At 33.3% G+C, this 14,814-nt stretch overlaps 2 protein-coding genes across 2 annotated transcripts; one reads left to right on the top strand and one right to left on the bottom strand.

Moving 5' to 3' along the window:
- The first annotated feature begins 255 nt into the window (after positions 1-255).
- On the top strand, positions 256-4,204 carry LOC128859930 (uncharacterized). The gene is made up of 4 exons (XM_054097086.1): positions 256-1,292; positions 1,358-2,032; positions 2,095-2,224; positions 2,287-4,204. The coding sequence occupies exons 1-4, from the start codon at positions 399-401 to the stop codon at positions 2,943-2,945; spliced, it is 2,358 nt and encodes a 785-aa protein (XP_053953061.1). The 5' UTR covers positions 256-398; the 3' UTR covers positions 2,946-4,204.
- A 7,394-nt stretch (positions 4,205-11,598) lies between these two features.
- Positions 11,599-14,810, bottom strand: LOC128859928 (ecdysone-induced protein 78C-like). The gene has a single exon (XM_054097085.1). It carries the CDS (start codon positions 14,808-14,810, stop codon positions 14,277-14,279), a length of 534 nt encoding a protein of 177 aa, XP_053953060.1. The 3' UTR covers positions 11,599-14,276.
- Positions 14,811-14,814: the final 4 nt, after the last annotated feature.

Raw genomic sequence — 14,814 nt, 5'->3', positions numbered from 1 at the left:
CTAGTGCTACCTCTTTAAATATCTTGGCGTCTGCTCTCTTAGTATGGTGTTCTAGACAACACAAAGTAAAATTTAGCAAAATCTGGTAATATAGTGAACGGTTAAAATAATACAAGGAGTCGAATCTGCAGCTCTATTGTTACTAACTTGTTGATGTACCTTGAGCGCAACCAATAATCCTTTCTTTCATCTTTAAAGTTCAAATTTCACATCTTGAATGAAGGTTTCAGCGCAAGTATGTATAAAAGTGACTATGCAACGGGCATAACAATCAGTCGAAACAGTAAACGTTTCATTGGCGAACATGTTCGTATATGTATTTACCAGATTAGGCAAATGTTTAAAGCTTTTTTATTTCGCATGAACTGGCAACGCCTTTATTGTTTGGCTTGTTTATAATGCCGCGCAAAAGCGAAAGAATATCTACTTCTGCAAAAGATGTGAAAATTAAAGTAAAATTGTCTCCACATAATGTTAATTCGAATAAAGTTTATTCATCACTTCGTCCGTCAAACGCAAGTGTTAAAATAGAAACATTTAAACAATCCAAATCAGAAAAGAGCTGTCATACAAAACCAGTGGCAAACAAACGCCCAAGAAGTCGTCGAGGAATGTCAGGCACAGTAGAGGATGATGAGGCTGGACCCTCTATTAGAAGGCGTAAGGCTTTAGATGAAAATAAAGAGAATGACGAGGTTAAAGACGAATCGGCGGAAAAAAAATCTAAAATCGATTCCATTGATGACAAAGATTTGGATAATGGTAAAATTGTGTCAAAAGTTGAAACAACTACGGAGCCTATGCAGGATGACAAACAGACTGTACATATTGAACGAAGAATGTGCATTGAACCACAGACGGTTTCGTCTGTTACTGAAGAAAGTTTAGACACTAAAAAAATGGGTCAGGAAGGTGGTGAACAACAAGAAGCTGGTGTTCCTAAAGAATCGAGTGCTACTGAATCGCCAAACAAAGACAACAGAAATGTACACAGATCGGCATCCATTGATAAACTCACAACGCTTTTCTCAAATTTGTATCTAAATTCAATACAACGCTTATGTATGGAGTTTCCGCCACGTTGCGCGGACGATTTAGTATACTGCCGAAAACAGCATTTCCAGCAACGATTTAAAGAGATGGACAAACCAAGTGAAGCTCGTTTAATGCAGCTACGGTGTACTCTTAAACAGCAGCGTTACCTTTCATTCATAAATCTTGCTTTGGACATGTGTCAGCGGTACGAATTTCCCGGAGAGGATACATTTACTAACTTAATTGAATTAATTTTGGTAAGTTCTATAGTACCTCTTTGTATATTCTGCAAATTGTTTAAAGTAGATAAATTTTTTTTTAGAGTCTTAACCCGAAAACTGGAGATGCAGCCTTTATCCCCACATACCGTCAATCCATACAGTTATTTAGCTATATGGTGCGGACTTTCCCACCTTGTTGGCGTGCTACACACACTGCCTATATTGGCTTCTTTCAGCGACCACTGGACGCCGAAAAAATTTGCAACAACTCAAAAGGAGGCAATCGTTTGTCTAAATCAAAGAAGGTTTTTGACATACTACTTGATTTAACAGAAATTTTACTCACTCAGTGCACCCCCGATGAGCTTTCGATGTTAGCTGAACCCAAAACACCAACTATTGGAAAAAAATTAGATGGGGGATCGATTGTTACGGAGACCCCTAATAGTGAAACATTAGACCATCACAAATGGGAAGAACGCGATAATCGTTTAAATACTTTCACAGCTCTCAAGTCTGATGAGCGTTTGGAACGGTTATTCATAGTACTACGCCTTATTTTGCAAATACTTGAAAGTGATTTCGTAATGTGGATGTTGCATCATTACCGCAAAAATAAAAATTGGTTATTCTATAATGACAGCCGTCCGCTGGCTGTATTCGTACTTGGAATGTCAGAAGAAGCTCATTTGAGTGCTTTGGGTCGGCAGCTTTTCCTATTGTTTGCTATGGCTGTTAATAAGGGCCTAAACATTAACTACTTGAAAGTGCTTGAGGTGCGATTACTTAGCCTGCAATTAGATATATTCATCTAAAGTTTATTCATTTTAATCTATAGCGTTACATAGCACTTTTGATGGTTATAAGCAATACAGCTGACATAGAACACACTGTTCTGGGTGTAAAATTTCCGCAACTCGGTCCGAATACTAAACAAATTATATTCGATTTCTTCAGAAAGTTCAAAGGTAATGTTTATGAATATCACTACACCTGCCACGTATCACCCTTGAATCCATTTGCTTTGTAGATCGCAACTTGAACTCGTCTATTAACAACTATATAAATGCTATCGATGTTCTCCGCATACCATATGTTCGGTACACATTTATTGATCAATTTCTGCAAATGTTCGGCTTTTTGTATTCCGAAAACTTTTCACCTGAAAAAGTATTTAACTACATGCGAAAGAAACGTTGGCTGAAACATAAGAAGCAAGCTGAATTGCATGCGGAAGTAGGAGATGGCGGAGATATTGTCGATGAAATCTCCTGCGAACAACATTTATCGCTACTGCTAGAAGCTCTAAAAGCATATTGCGAATGGCATGCCTCAAAAGAGTTTATGCAAATAATTCTAAATAAACGAAATATTAGCAGCTTAAAGATTACTACACACTCGTTGCATCACACGCCCATTGCTTGTGGTGATCTCTTGAATCTAGCACGGATGGAGAAAGATATTCTACAACTGGAGAAAAAGCTACGAAAGACAGTACGTGTTGCGAAACCGGTTATTGATTTGCCGCTCATGGACATCTGTATCGATCAAGATTTACGAATTAAATATCGCAATGATTTAAAATATTTAAACGCGCTGCAGCAAAAAGTCGCTGAACAAAGTGTAGCACACTCAGAAGTAGACTTTAGTGCGTGGCGAGAATTTTTAAATGATTTTAAAGTCGATTGAATTACGATGTTAAAAGACGCAAACCTTAAAAAAGTTGTAATTATAATTATGGAAATAGTCGTTTTTGTTATATAGTATATTACATATCAGCGAAAGCTTGGCCCTAGTTCAAAATGATTTTCCTTTTTTTTTTCAATTATATGTTTAATGTTACATTACTTCTTATATTTTATATTTTTGCAAGAAATTGTACTTACGTGTTCGTTGCGATAATATACGACAGCTCAACTTTGTACAAATTCTCGTTGTTTCCGGTTTCCAATACAAATCCCAAATAAAATGCAAACGTTTTGATTTTATGACAATTTTTGTACACTTTTTTCTGTGCTTAAAACATACTATTTCATTTATTTTGTTATTGTTATTAAGTCATATCGCTTACTAATTAAATATTTAATAATTATAACACTTGTGTTGCTGCCTGTACTATCCACTGCATTCAATACTATACTATATAATATAGTTTCTAAGCTTATTATCTTTTATTTAGTATACAGATTTTTATATAGAGCGCCTATGCTTACACACAAAACGAAACTAAGTTTCAAAATGTTTTTCTCACAAATATGCATTTTCATGCCAGTTTTCTTGTAAATTCGTCTACTTTTTATTTCTGCTATGTACACAAAAATGAAAAAAAAAAAAAAAATATTGGTGGTGCAAGTGACAATGGGCCCAATTTATACAGAGATACCATTTTAAGCTCATACATACGTATGTATGTGAAGTTGCTCGTTTCACCAGCACCTCGGCTTGAATTGTGCAAAGCATTTTATTTCGTTATTTTTAATAACGTTATTAACCCAGTTCATAATTTTTTGTTTTTGTGTTATATAAATTATCCTCCAGTTACAGTTATTATGTGTATGTAAATAACTTTTTATTTATATGCTTCCTATTTTTGTCATGGATTTTTTATTTAAGAGATATTTACATAAAAAAAAAACAATTTGACAAACTGAACAATTTGTGTTGTCAATTAAATTAAACTTTAAGGAATTAATAAACAAAAACATGACTTTCTTTTTTAACCAAAACCATATAATTTTCTATAATGATAATAACGACAAATGGTTTTCTTGAGAAGCTTTTTAATTTTTTTTTTAACTTTTTTATTTGCTGCTGCCGTTATATACATGCACTTCTGCTAACACAGTTATTTTATTTATATTTATTATATTAAAAATTAACGAATCCCTTTGTAATATTGTATGTCGCTTTAAATTTCGAATAAAAAAATTTTATAAGTGTGATGTGAATTTTCCATTCTGCTCTTATTTGATATTATTTTTTCCCTATTTCCACCGGTTTACCAAAACGGCTACGAAACTTGGTAGTATGAAATTTCTATGAGGAATGAATAAATATGTACCTTATTTCAGGAAGAAATGGGCGCGACAAATTAATTACATCTTTAAATTTAGCTCGAACCATTGAGAAATTGATAGCTCTCAGGTTTCAAGTTGCAAATCAGCTTTTTTTGTAATTGGGGGGAAAACACTATAATTAAAAGTACAGCAAAAAACTCTTTTGAGAATGCAATGGTTCTGCCTTAGATGCACCGTTAAAAGTAAACGTTGAAGATTTGAGACATGTATTGGCACACAACTTAATTTGAGCTCAAATCTAAATCAGTGTCCAATATTCTCCAAATTATGGCTTAGCTGCCACCATCGCCGAATATGGACTCCCATTAGGTAGTCCCCAAAACCCCAGGCATGAAACACAAAATAAAAGAAAAAGTGTTTTCTAATAGTGGTCGCTCCTCGTCAGGCAATGGTAAACCTCTGAGTGCATTTCTACCATCAAAAAGTTCCTCATGAAAAATAAAATAAAACGGTAGAATCACCTACCGTTTTATTTTATATATATATATACAGGACTTAGCGTATTGCCCATATATATTCATATTTTCCACTATTAGCAAGCCACAACAAACCGTTGGAAATTTTGTTCTTTTTAACTTTTATGAGCGGCATTTAACACACCTTTTTTATTTCCGAGTAGTCTCGATTTCGATTGTATCTGATTGTAAACTGAGAACAACTATTCAAAATATTGTTCTGAAAAATCGAAGCATTCCGTGTTAAAACAACAAAATCAATATACTCTTCTTGTAATTGAATAAAAAAATTGCTGCCCAGATTTTCTTTATTTGCGCAATATTTTATTTTATGGTTTTATGGTTGTCTTCTTTTAAGCATTCATTGCGACACATTGTGTGGGTGTATATTTGCACATATCCACCCACCCACATATTTGCGCCACGCATTCCATGTTAATCCACAGTTCTTGTTAATTCCTTTTCAATTATTAAGTTTTGTTTAAATTTGTGTTTTTGTGTTTAAACAGTGTAATACTCGCAATGCTATTGCACATTTTTTAATACATTTAAATACTCTATACATTATTATATATAATGCATCTATTCATATGAGGCTCTAAATTTTCCATCAAATATAATTCGAAGCCAAATTCCAATATTTTTTTAATTTAACTTTTTACACGTTTAACCTGCGTATGATGCCTTCGCCGCCAAATTCTACGATAAATATTTATAATATAATACCCACGTGACTTTGTATGGCATATAACTACATATAGTATGTACATATGTATGTATGTAATCTCGAATTAGCACATTTATACATTTACAATTACATTTATCAGCTATTTGTATTTTATTTAGTTATACTAAATATGTATATGTATATGCATGTGTAAAGTATACAAGTATATAAATTGATGCGCGAATTCTACATGCAAGTAATTAAAATACACACATACACCCATTACTATATCCACTACATCCTAAATAGGCCATTCGTTATCCTTTTTTGTTTATTTTAATTGTTCGTCCTAAATTGCTGTAAAAATTCTAAATATTATACTTAAGCCTATCTCACTACGTTTCATTTGCATGCGCGATTTATATAGCATTTTTTTATAAATTAACTAAAGCAAATATTATTCAAAAGGCTCCGTACGATCATATATTCAAATGCATAATATATATTTAAAGAGGATTACCAATCTTTGAGAAAAAAAATTAATTATAGGTATCCTTTTCGGATTGACTATAAAGATCGCAAATCTCAGCGATAGTAAACCAACGAAAAAAGCAGCAAATTGTAGAAGAAAGGATTGCAAAGAGGAACACTCAAGTGATCCAAAATAATAAATGCAAGATATACAGTGACTCAACGGACGAATGAATAAAAAATAAAGTTAAAATTTTGTTCCATCACTTTATTTTTTAAATTTCTAAGACATACATCCTCAAAAGTTTTTCTTGACCAAGCGAAACCATTGGGACTTAATTCATGTACATAATATATTCCATCAATTAGCTTGGAAAAGGGGAAATAGAAATTTAAAACATAAATAACAGGAAAAAATTTAAATATTAAAAATATTTCGTGGGAAGGAGCTCAAACCTTTCTATCGACGGATCCGAATTTTCTCTTGGTGGCCTTAACTCTAGAAAGTGGCGTCGTCTATTAGAAAATGGCGGGAAATAAGCTGAATCGCTTCATGGTTTTTAACTTTCACTGAGTTACACTTGCGTTTGATTATTGGAAACTAAAATATTTACGTCTTTGAAAAAATATTTCAGCTACTCATGCGGATGAAGTTTTACCGTCTTTGCGCTCGTGATGACTGTAAAGCGGCTTGGTAAATATTGTTTCAGATATCTCGTCGCCGACTGATTCCGTCAATACCTCTACTCCACACAATTCTTCATAAAGATCCATAAATGTATGTATGTAGTTGCATACAGAAGATATCTATACCTGTGAGTTTAGCTTAAATTGAAATAAAATTTCACACGAAAATTTAAATTTTTTTGAAGTTTTTATACTGCCAAAAAGAATCAATCATTATTTTCGCAAATAACATAAATATTCACTATCGCACTCTCACTATTGTGCAGTAAACCCCACAAGGTCTATAGGTTTGTAGCCACGTTATTAGGGTAAACAGTCGAGTACTTAAATTTGATTGTCAGTGTTCAGTTTGAAGTAAATTTTCAACGTGCTCCATTCCCAGTTGTTAGGGCTTTCCCTGAGCTCTTTGCAACGGATGACGACTTATAGAGCAGCTATCACATCGTAGCGGCAGGCTTATCACCTAAGCGAATTAGATTAACGAAACCAACGCAAGACTGAGTCTTGTCGAGGCCCTATACTCCCGAGTAGAGCGAACAAGCAACAAAGAAAGTCACAAGCAGTTACAGTCACAAGCAACATATTAATAAACACTTCAAATACTGCCGCAAAGCATCATCACACCATTAAATATTATCCAATCAACATTTGGAAAACTTTTGTACTTTTTGGCAAATTCTAGCCGCAATTTCTTATAAACTCTTTAAGCGGATTCAGCAGCCTGCATCTTTTTATTAGTTTTTGCCATTTACCTCATAAGCCTCTGCAAATTTTTATGCTCCGAAAATGTTCGGCGGAGATCCTCTTAAAAGTTTGTGAAATTTCGCGACTGAAATTTCTGACATTATAGGGTACAAACAATCCCATTTTTTATTACATGACGTACAAATATATTCATCTGCTCAAAATTTAAAAAGAACAATTTTAGAAATCTTGTAACTGCTGGAAATCTTATAAACTTCTGCTGTAACTACTGCTTAAACACACAATTACGACAATTAACACTAAAGTGACCTCAGGGAGTGCTTTTAAAATTTATTTGTGCCTGCTACAGCATTATTTATTTGAAATGAAATTTTGGTTTTTCCTACGGCAGTAACTGAAGTGGGACAGTTGAGCCACTGTACTTATGAATTCTCAGGATATAATAGATTTTGAAAAAACCTTTTAAAAATAAATATCATATTTAAATTTATGTATATGAATTCTAGTTTTTTTTCCAGCGCTTTCTTGAAATTTGAAAAAAAAAACTAAACAAAATATAGTTTCTTATATTGATTTTAAATTTCTCTAAAATAGCACTAACATCTTTGAATTTCAAATTTTGCGCAATTTTAACAGCACACTTGAGTAATTATTCCTGTATAAGTAGTTACATATGGTATATTTGAGATTCTTCATCATCAGTTTCTTAATAGCTATTTAATTACAATATTTCATACATTATTTTTTATTTGATCAGCAATAATTCAATATTAATTTAATTCTGGCGGTTCACATAAGCTTTTCGGATTTGCATTACATATATTTCGTATACTTTGATTTGTGAGAGCTATTTTTATTTTTTAATTGAAGCTGTTTTTGGAAAATGTTGCGTTTAAATTTATAACTTTTGCCTGTAAAGTAGACCAGAATCGAAGTATTTATAATCATTTAAAAAAAAACGATTTGTTGTATTTTTTAGTGATAATTTTGCGAGTGTATCTTTAGATAAAAATATTTCAAGAAATGATAACCGAAAAATTAGGAATTAATTATGTATTATAAAAAATAAGGAAATAAACCGGATGAAATACAACTATACCAAATCTAATCTTTGATTTAGCAACGTACCTGATTTAGACGGCTCTTATTTTGGAATTAAATTAAATATGAATTAATTAAATTATATAATTTTATATTAATATAATTTAATTAATTAATAACCTAATTTTGAATGAAAGTCATCTTGGCCGATAAATAAATATTTCCCAAAATTTCTCAAGGATTGAATGACACGCTCTTAAAGAATGCGGCAAACGGCTCAGAAGTGGGTAACCTCTATTAAGATCACTGTTGAAACTGCTCTAATATCTTTGTCTATTTCACAGTCAGTTTAACTTTTGTGTATAAATAAGGAAAAAGAGTTCTCAGATATTTTTTACAAAAAGTTTGCTTTTTGAATTGTTAGGCCGGATTAAAATGAAATTAACCTCTTCAGCGCCAAATATCTACAAGACTTTCACCTAACGAGGCATGCGGTTGTAATTAAATTCCTAATCATTTACTATCAAACTTATGTTTTATCCACACACACATGTAAAAACACATACACATTCTGTTAAGAGCAAAATGGAAAAGGTATGCAACAGATTTGTACCGAAAGTCTGAAGAGGTTAATGATGAATAAAAGTGATGGCACTCATTTTTTCAACTACAAGTAAGTATTCAAGCACTAAAATTAAATAGTAGTAATAAACGGAAAATTTAATCCAAGCTGATTTATTTTTAATTAAAGCATGGTTGGTTCTCATACTCATCGAAGTAGGCGAAACCACTCAGGGAGCGTTTTTGTACTCAAAAATAGCATACTAGCGAAAATTGAAGAGCAAATTTTCTTCCTGCACGAAACGGGCAAGACTTTACAAGCGAAAATGTACGAAGCGTCAAATATGTTTGATTCGGAAGGATAAAAGAAAATGAATAAAAACAAAATAGGCAAATTTTATTTACTTCTTAAAGGAAAAATATATGTAATTATTATTTTCCCATGCAGAAGATTTTGATATCTGTAAATAAGGAAGCTATTTCGAAATTTGCTAAATGAAAATGAAAATATGAAAATATTTTGAAGTCTCTGCATTAGTAGTTCCACATCAGAAATTTCTTCACAATGTAAATAATTATGATTTATTTAGGCTATCAGGCCTAGTAGCCTGAAGTGAATACTCCTCAATTTAAGTATAAGGAAATTGACTTCTTCATATCAGATCGCGGATAAGTTCTATTGTTAAATGTATCATATTCCTTAATCAAGATTTAATTACTATATTTTGAGTTTTTTGATTTGGAACGATGAGTTGTATGAGCTTTACGAAGCCATAGACATAGCGCAGCGAACAAAGATCCAGCGGCCACGCTGACTCGGTCATGTCGTCCGAATGGTTACAAACGCTCCGGCTCTGAAAGTGTTCGATGCGGTACCAGCTGGTGGTAGCAGAGGAAGAGGAAGTCCTCCTCTGCGTTGGAAAGATCAGGTGGAGAAGGACTTGGCTTCACTTGGTGTGTTAGTACGAGAAAGAAACGACTGGCGCGGCCAAAATCGCGTAAGCGGTTATCGCGCCAATTAAGAAGAAGAATTTTTTATTTTTCACTAAATATTCAATTCATTTTTCCCGAAAAATCACACTTTTATTAAATTTAAGGTTAGAACTTTTTCTCATTTCAAATTGTGTCTTTGCGAGAGTATTTTTCGTTTATTCTCTAATTTCCGTACCCCGTCATTGCTGTACGGGAACAAACCTGTTAATTAATGATATGAAACAATTTCAACATAATATAAAAAGGACAAATAACATTTTCTTTTGGAAAGATATATTGGGAAAGTTAGAAATATCAAATATTTGTATACGGACGTTTAAGCAAATAATATAAGACCAATTATAACTTTGTGTATGTACATATGTATATATTTTTAATAATAATATAGCCTCGTTATACAGTTAATATTTTAACATCATTAATCCGAAAAGGATTAAAGGCGGCCGCCGTAGCCGAATGGGTTGGTGCGTGACGACCATTCGGGACTCAGAGAGAACGTATTTTCTAATAGCGGTCGCCCTTCGGCAGGCAACGGCAAACCACCGAGTGTATTTCTGCCAAGAAAAAGCTCCTCATAAAAAAAATATCTACCGTTCGGAGTCGGCTTGACACTGTAGGTCCCTCCATTTGTGGAACTACATAAAGACGCACACCACAAATAGGAGGAGGAGTTCGGTCAAACACCCAAAAAGGGTTTATAAAAATCACTGAAAGTCGCAGATTAAGAAGCAATTGCGGTTTGATGGCTGTTGCTCTGAAAATTTGTGAACTAGTATGTCTTAGTTCGTTCCCACGACAATCGATTCTACGTAATCGGAACGACCCAGATTTACATCCGGTGAAGGACTGTCACTTCAGCAGCATACCTGTATGGGGAATGTTTAAGCTGCTTCAACAACAACAACATATCTTCGCTTCTTCTTTGCATTCGCCTAAAGTTGAGCTACCTAACAAGATTTGTGAAGCGTATAATTTTATATTGAAATCCTCGTTAGTCATTTTTGTAGTTAAGGCAACGATAATGTTCGGCACTGTCAAGTACCACCTCTGAAGCTGTGAATAGTCGTTGGGAGGAATGGAAATTCTCTTGAATTATTTATTCATCAGACAATGTACCATTATTTTACCGAAAATTTGAGCTTTGGGAGGCACCTTTTTTCGTCGATATTTTGAAAGTCTAAACTGGTCACCCCACATGTGTGCTCCGTAGCACATCAGCTAATTGAAATTGCAAGGCAAGTCGATCTAAGCTATTCGGAATTCTGGATTTTCCGACTAAAAATTGTTACTCCAGCAGCTTTACCACACTCTTTAGTCCTCGATTGATGGTATATCTTTTGTAGCTAATTTTCACTTTGTTTTTTAAAAGATAATCAGAAAATTATTTTCAGAAGCTAATACACACACATCTAATACAGGTTACCAAAATAAGCAGTACATTTTGCAGGTAAATTATCCCAAAGAATAAGCGTTTTGAATCAATACAGCAAACTACCCAGTGCGTTTGAAGTTTTTCTCGTATATCCATGTATATATTTATGTATCCAAAACAGCTAAGGAATATTAAGAATATTTTAAACTATGTAGCCGGTTCTTTCAAATATCTTTAAAATTAAAAAGCCTACATTTTTACATTTTACGCTGGAACTTAACTTTGAAATAAAAGAAAATCCAAAAAAGGCGTGATCTTTTTCCGTAAGTTTTTATAGTCTCGAAATATTTTTTGTTTACAATCGGAAAATATTAACATATACATACATATATTCGTACTTAAATCGTGTGTGTAATTATATATTTTTACAAGTAAGCAATTGTCTAGTGTAACTCTTACGATCTTGTTTTTACAAAATAAAAGGAAAACGTTTGGGCATCAAAGTGCTAGTTAAACTCTTTTTTTAATTAATATTAGTATTTATTATTATCAGTTTCAGTTATTAATTATCAGTTGTGTCAATCTCTTTGACAATCACAAAGTCAAATGAGATGGCGACTAACCATAATTTCAGACTTTGGCTAATCGAAATTACTAGTCTTTCCTCTTCTATGTCTATTCTCGATGCGTAGCGACGCCATCGCCGCACACTATAATCCTTAAATATTCGTATAACAGAACTTACATATACCGCTACAACTTTACCTCTTTCTTAATTACATATTTCCTTCACACTCTTCTACTTCCACCAAGTATGTGGTACAGGGAATTAATCAAAGTATCTTCATATATGTATATATATATATATATATATATATACATACTTTAACGTATTTTTGATACACGATGAACACTTACTATAGATGACTTTTTCATTTGACTGTATGGCGCAAACAATTCGTTAACAAGGAGCAACTACCTTCATATGCACATAGCTATAATGATGTTATACTGTGGCACATGCGCCAAAGCCTTTTAAAAGTTCAAAGTATTTCATGCCGCACAATAGCATCTACTGTGTTTTCTAGGCCCAAAGGTGATGATTATGAACAAAAACGACCTCTGCACTCATTTTGAATGAATCAGTTATGGTACTTATAAGCAAAAACTTAAACCATCTTAAAAAAAAGCGCTAGTTATTGTGCACAGCTCAACTAAATTATAATATTCAAGTGTCCATGAAATACTGTAGAATGAACAGAACTTAGAGAAATTCCGAAAGATAATTTTGTATAAGAAACAGATAGACTAGTAATTTTCAGTTGCATCGAAATTCTCAACATTTTTTTAAATTTATTTTATTATCTGTAGGAATATTAACAACGTTTTGGATTCACTGCTTTGATTTCCCATTATTTTAGTAATTCCCTACCTGAAGTTTGTTTTAGAAAATTAAAGTTGCTATGGACAAAAAATAGGTTTTCTTAGTTTCATTTACAGTTCTTTTCTTTTCAAGTAAGATATATTTAGAATAAATTTAACATTTCCACTACGCATCTGCGCCAATATACATGAAATAATTTATAATAATTTCATTAACCAACAAAATAGTGGAAATACTTGTAACTTTTATATCTACAAAAATTCAAAACTTTATTTTAAACTTAGTAATAAATAAAATCTGCCTTAATATGGTTTTGTTTCATACAATTCCAACAAATCTTCAACATAACTGTTGTAGTTTTAGAAGCAAAACAAAAAAAAAACATAAAGCAATTTCATCTTATGTATACAGAACTTTCTTCTTTTTTGACTTCGTTTAAGTTTCGTCCTAAAGTAGATTTTTTTAGCTTCAAGTACAAACAAGTCTCATTTGCTGTATTATAAAACTAAAATACAAAATAAGCCTTTATAACGAATTTATATTACATTTATTCCACCACATTTCAGAGTTACCAATATGCCATGATTTTCGTTATAAATTCCGATTTGATGGAGTGTGATTCAAGCGCGAGTAGTATTCTAGGAGTTTATTGTCATAATTTGTAATTAATTGGTTTTGTAAACATGTATATACATACATATGTATGATAGCAGAATACAATACAGATTTAATTAATTATGAAAATACACTCCACTAATATTGATCTCACAAATTATTTATTTTTATGACAAAAACTTTTTAGAACATGATTAAATTAAAAAAAGTATAAATGGAGTTTAGTGTTTTCTCACAGCGCTTAGAATTTATAACCAACTTCATTACAAAATATACTCCAGTGAACACGGCAAATTATTTTTAAGCAGTTTGTGCTTGATTTTTAACTAACCCCCGTAAAATAAATTTCCCCTATCAATATTTATTAATATTTTTTAGATTTTACTCCTCTTTTCTATTATCTTTTCATTTGCTTTTCTTGTTTGTTGCTACTTTCTAGCTTAACGGCTACAGAGGTTTGTTTTTTCTTTGATTTTCATAACTTTTTTTTTATTACTAATTGATTCGTTAATTTTGTGTATTTAATGAATAAGTTTCGAAAAGCGTCCACAATCTCAGGTGCATCATGGTATATAATCCAATGTAATGTAATTTTTTCATTTTCCGCATGTTGGAATTGTGTCACTTTATTACAATCACATTATCAGCATGATGACGGGCCTGTTGTTGGCAACAATTGTATTTATGTGATGATATTTTGCTTTTCTTCACTTTTGTATATCTGATTAAATAACTAGCAACAATAGCAACAACAACTACAACTGCAAGATCAAATACTTGCTTTAATTGCGCCCTCCGCCGCCACATGCACTTGTAAGCGTGCCACTACCAGCACTTTCACTACTGGCAGCACCATCACTACAAACTACATTGGTTTTTGCTCCATCCTTCACTTCATTATTAAAAGCATTTAGTTTATTTTCGCTGCAGGCGGCTGCGTAGTCCTCCTCGTCTTCCTTGAGCATATACTCAAGCAGCAACTCATACTCGACTCATCCTTCATTTTGAAACTCAGCTGCTGGCGACTCCACCTTAATCACACCCAACTGCTGCAGCTCTTCCCGGGTGGCCGGCTGCGCGGTAGTGCGTAATTGCGGTTGTAAAGTGTGTCCATTGCTTTGCAATGATGCAGGATGTATACGTCCGATGACCACGCCACCCATGGTCACCAAATTGCCATCGGCGGTGACAGTACCACCCACTAGCTGCGCATTGATACTGCTCAATTGAACGTTTGACAATTCACCAATAGATGTTACGTTAAAATGTTCGATTGCATTGGACGGAGCAGCGGCGGTAGCGGTTGCTATAATCGTATTACCATTGTTTGGAGTGTTTGCATGGTTGTGTTGTTGTAGCTGGTGATGTTGCTGTTGTTGTTGTTGCTGCTGCTGATGTTGGTGGTGATTGGCCGCAGCAGCAGCGGCCGCTACAGCAGCCGCAGTTGTTACCGGTGCCTGTATTGTGGTTGTAATCACATTGCGATGATGATTCACAGGCCGCTGATGGGTGCCTGCGATCACCATATCC

Source organism: Anastrepha ludens, chromosome 4 (genome assembly GCF_028408465.1).
Source record: "Anastrepha ludens isolate Willacy chromosome 4, idAnaLude1.1, whole genome shotgun sequence".
Taxonomy (NCBI): domain Eukaryota; kingdom Metazoa; phylum Arthropoda; class Insecta; order Diptera; family Tephritidae; genus Anastrepha; species Anastrepha ludens.
This window is presented reverse-complemented; position numbering and strand designations above follow the sequence as displayed.

Coding starts and splice junctions, on each gene's coding strand:
- LOC128859930 (XM_054097086.1), top strand. CDS start 399: ATGCCGCGCAAAAGCGAAAGAATATCTACTTCTGCAAAAGATGTGAAA. Junction 1,293..1,357: donor ACTTAATTGAATTAATTTTG/GTAAGTTCTATA, acceptor ATTTTTTTTTAG/AGTCTTAACCCGAAAACTGG. Junction 2,225..2,286: donor TTTCTTCAGAAAGTTCAAAG/GTAATGTTTATG, acceptor TTTGCTTTGTAG/ATCGCAACTTGAACTCGTCT.
- LOC128859928 (XM_054097085.1), bottom strand. CDS start 14,810: ATGGTGATCGCAGGCACCCATCAGCGGCCTGTGAATCATCATCGCAAT.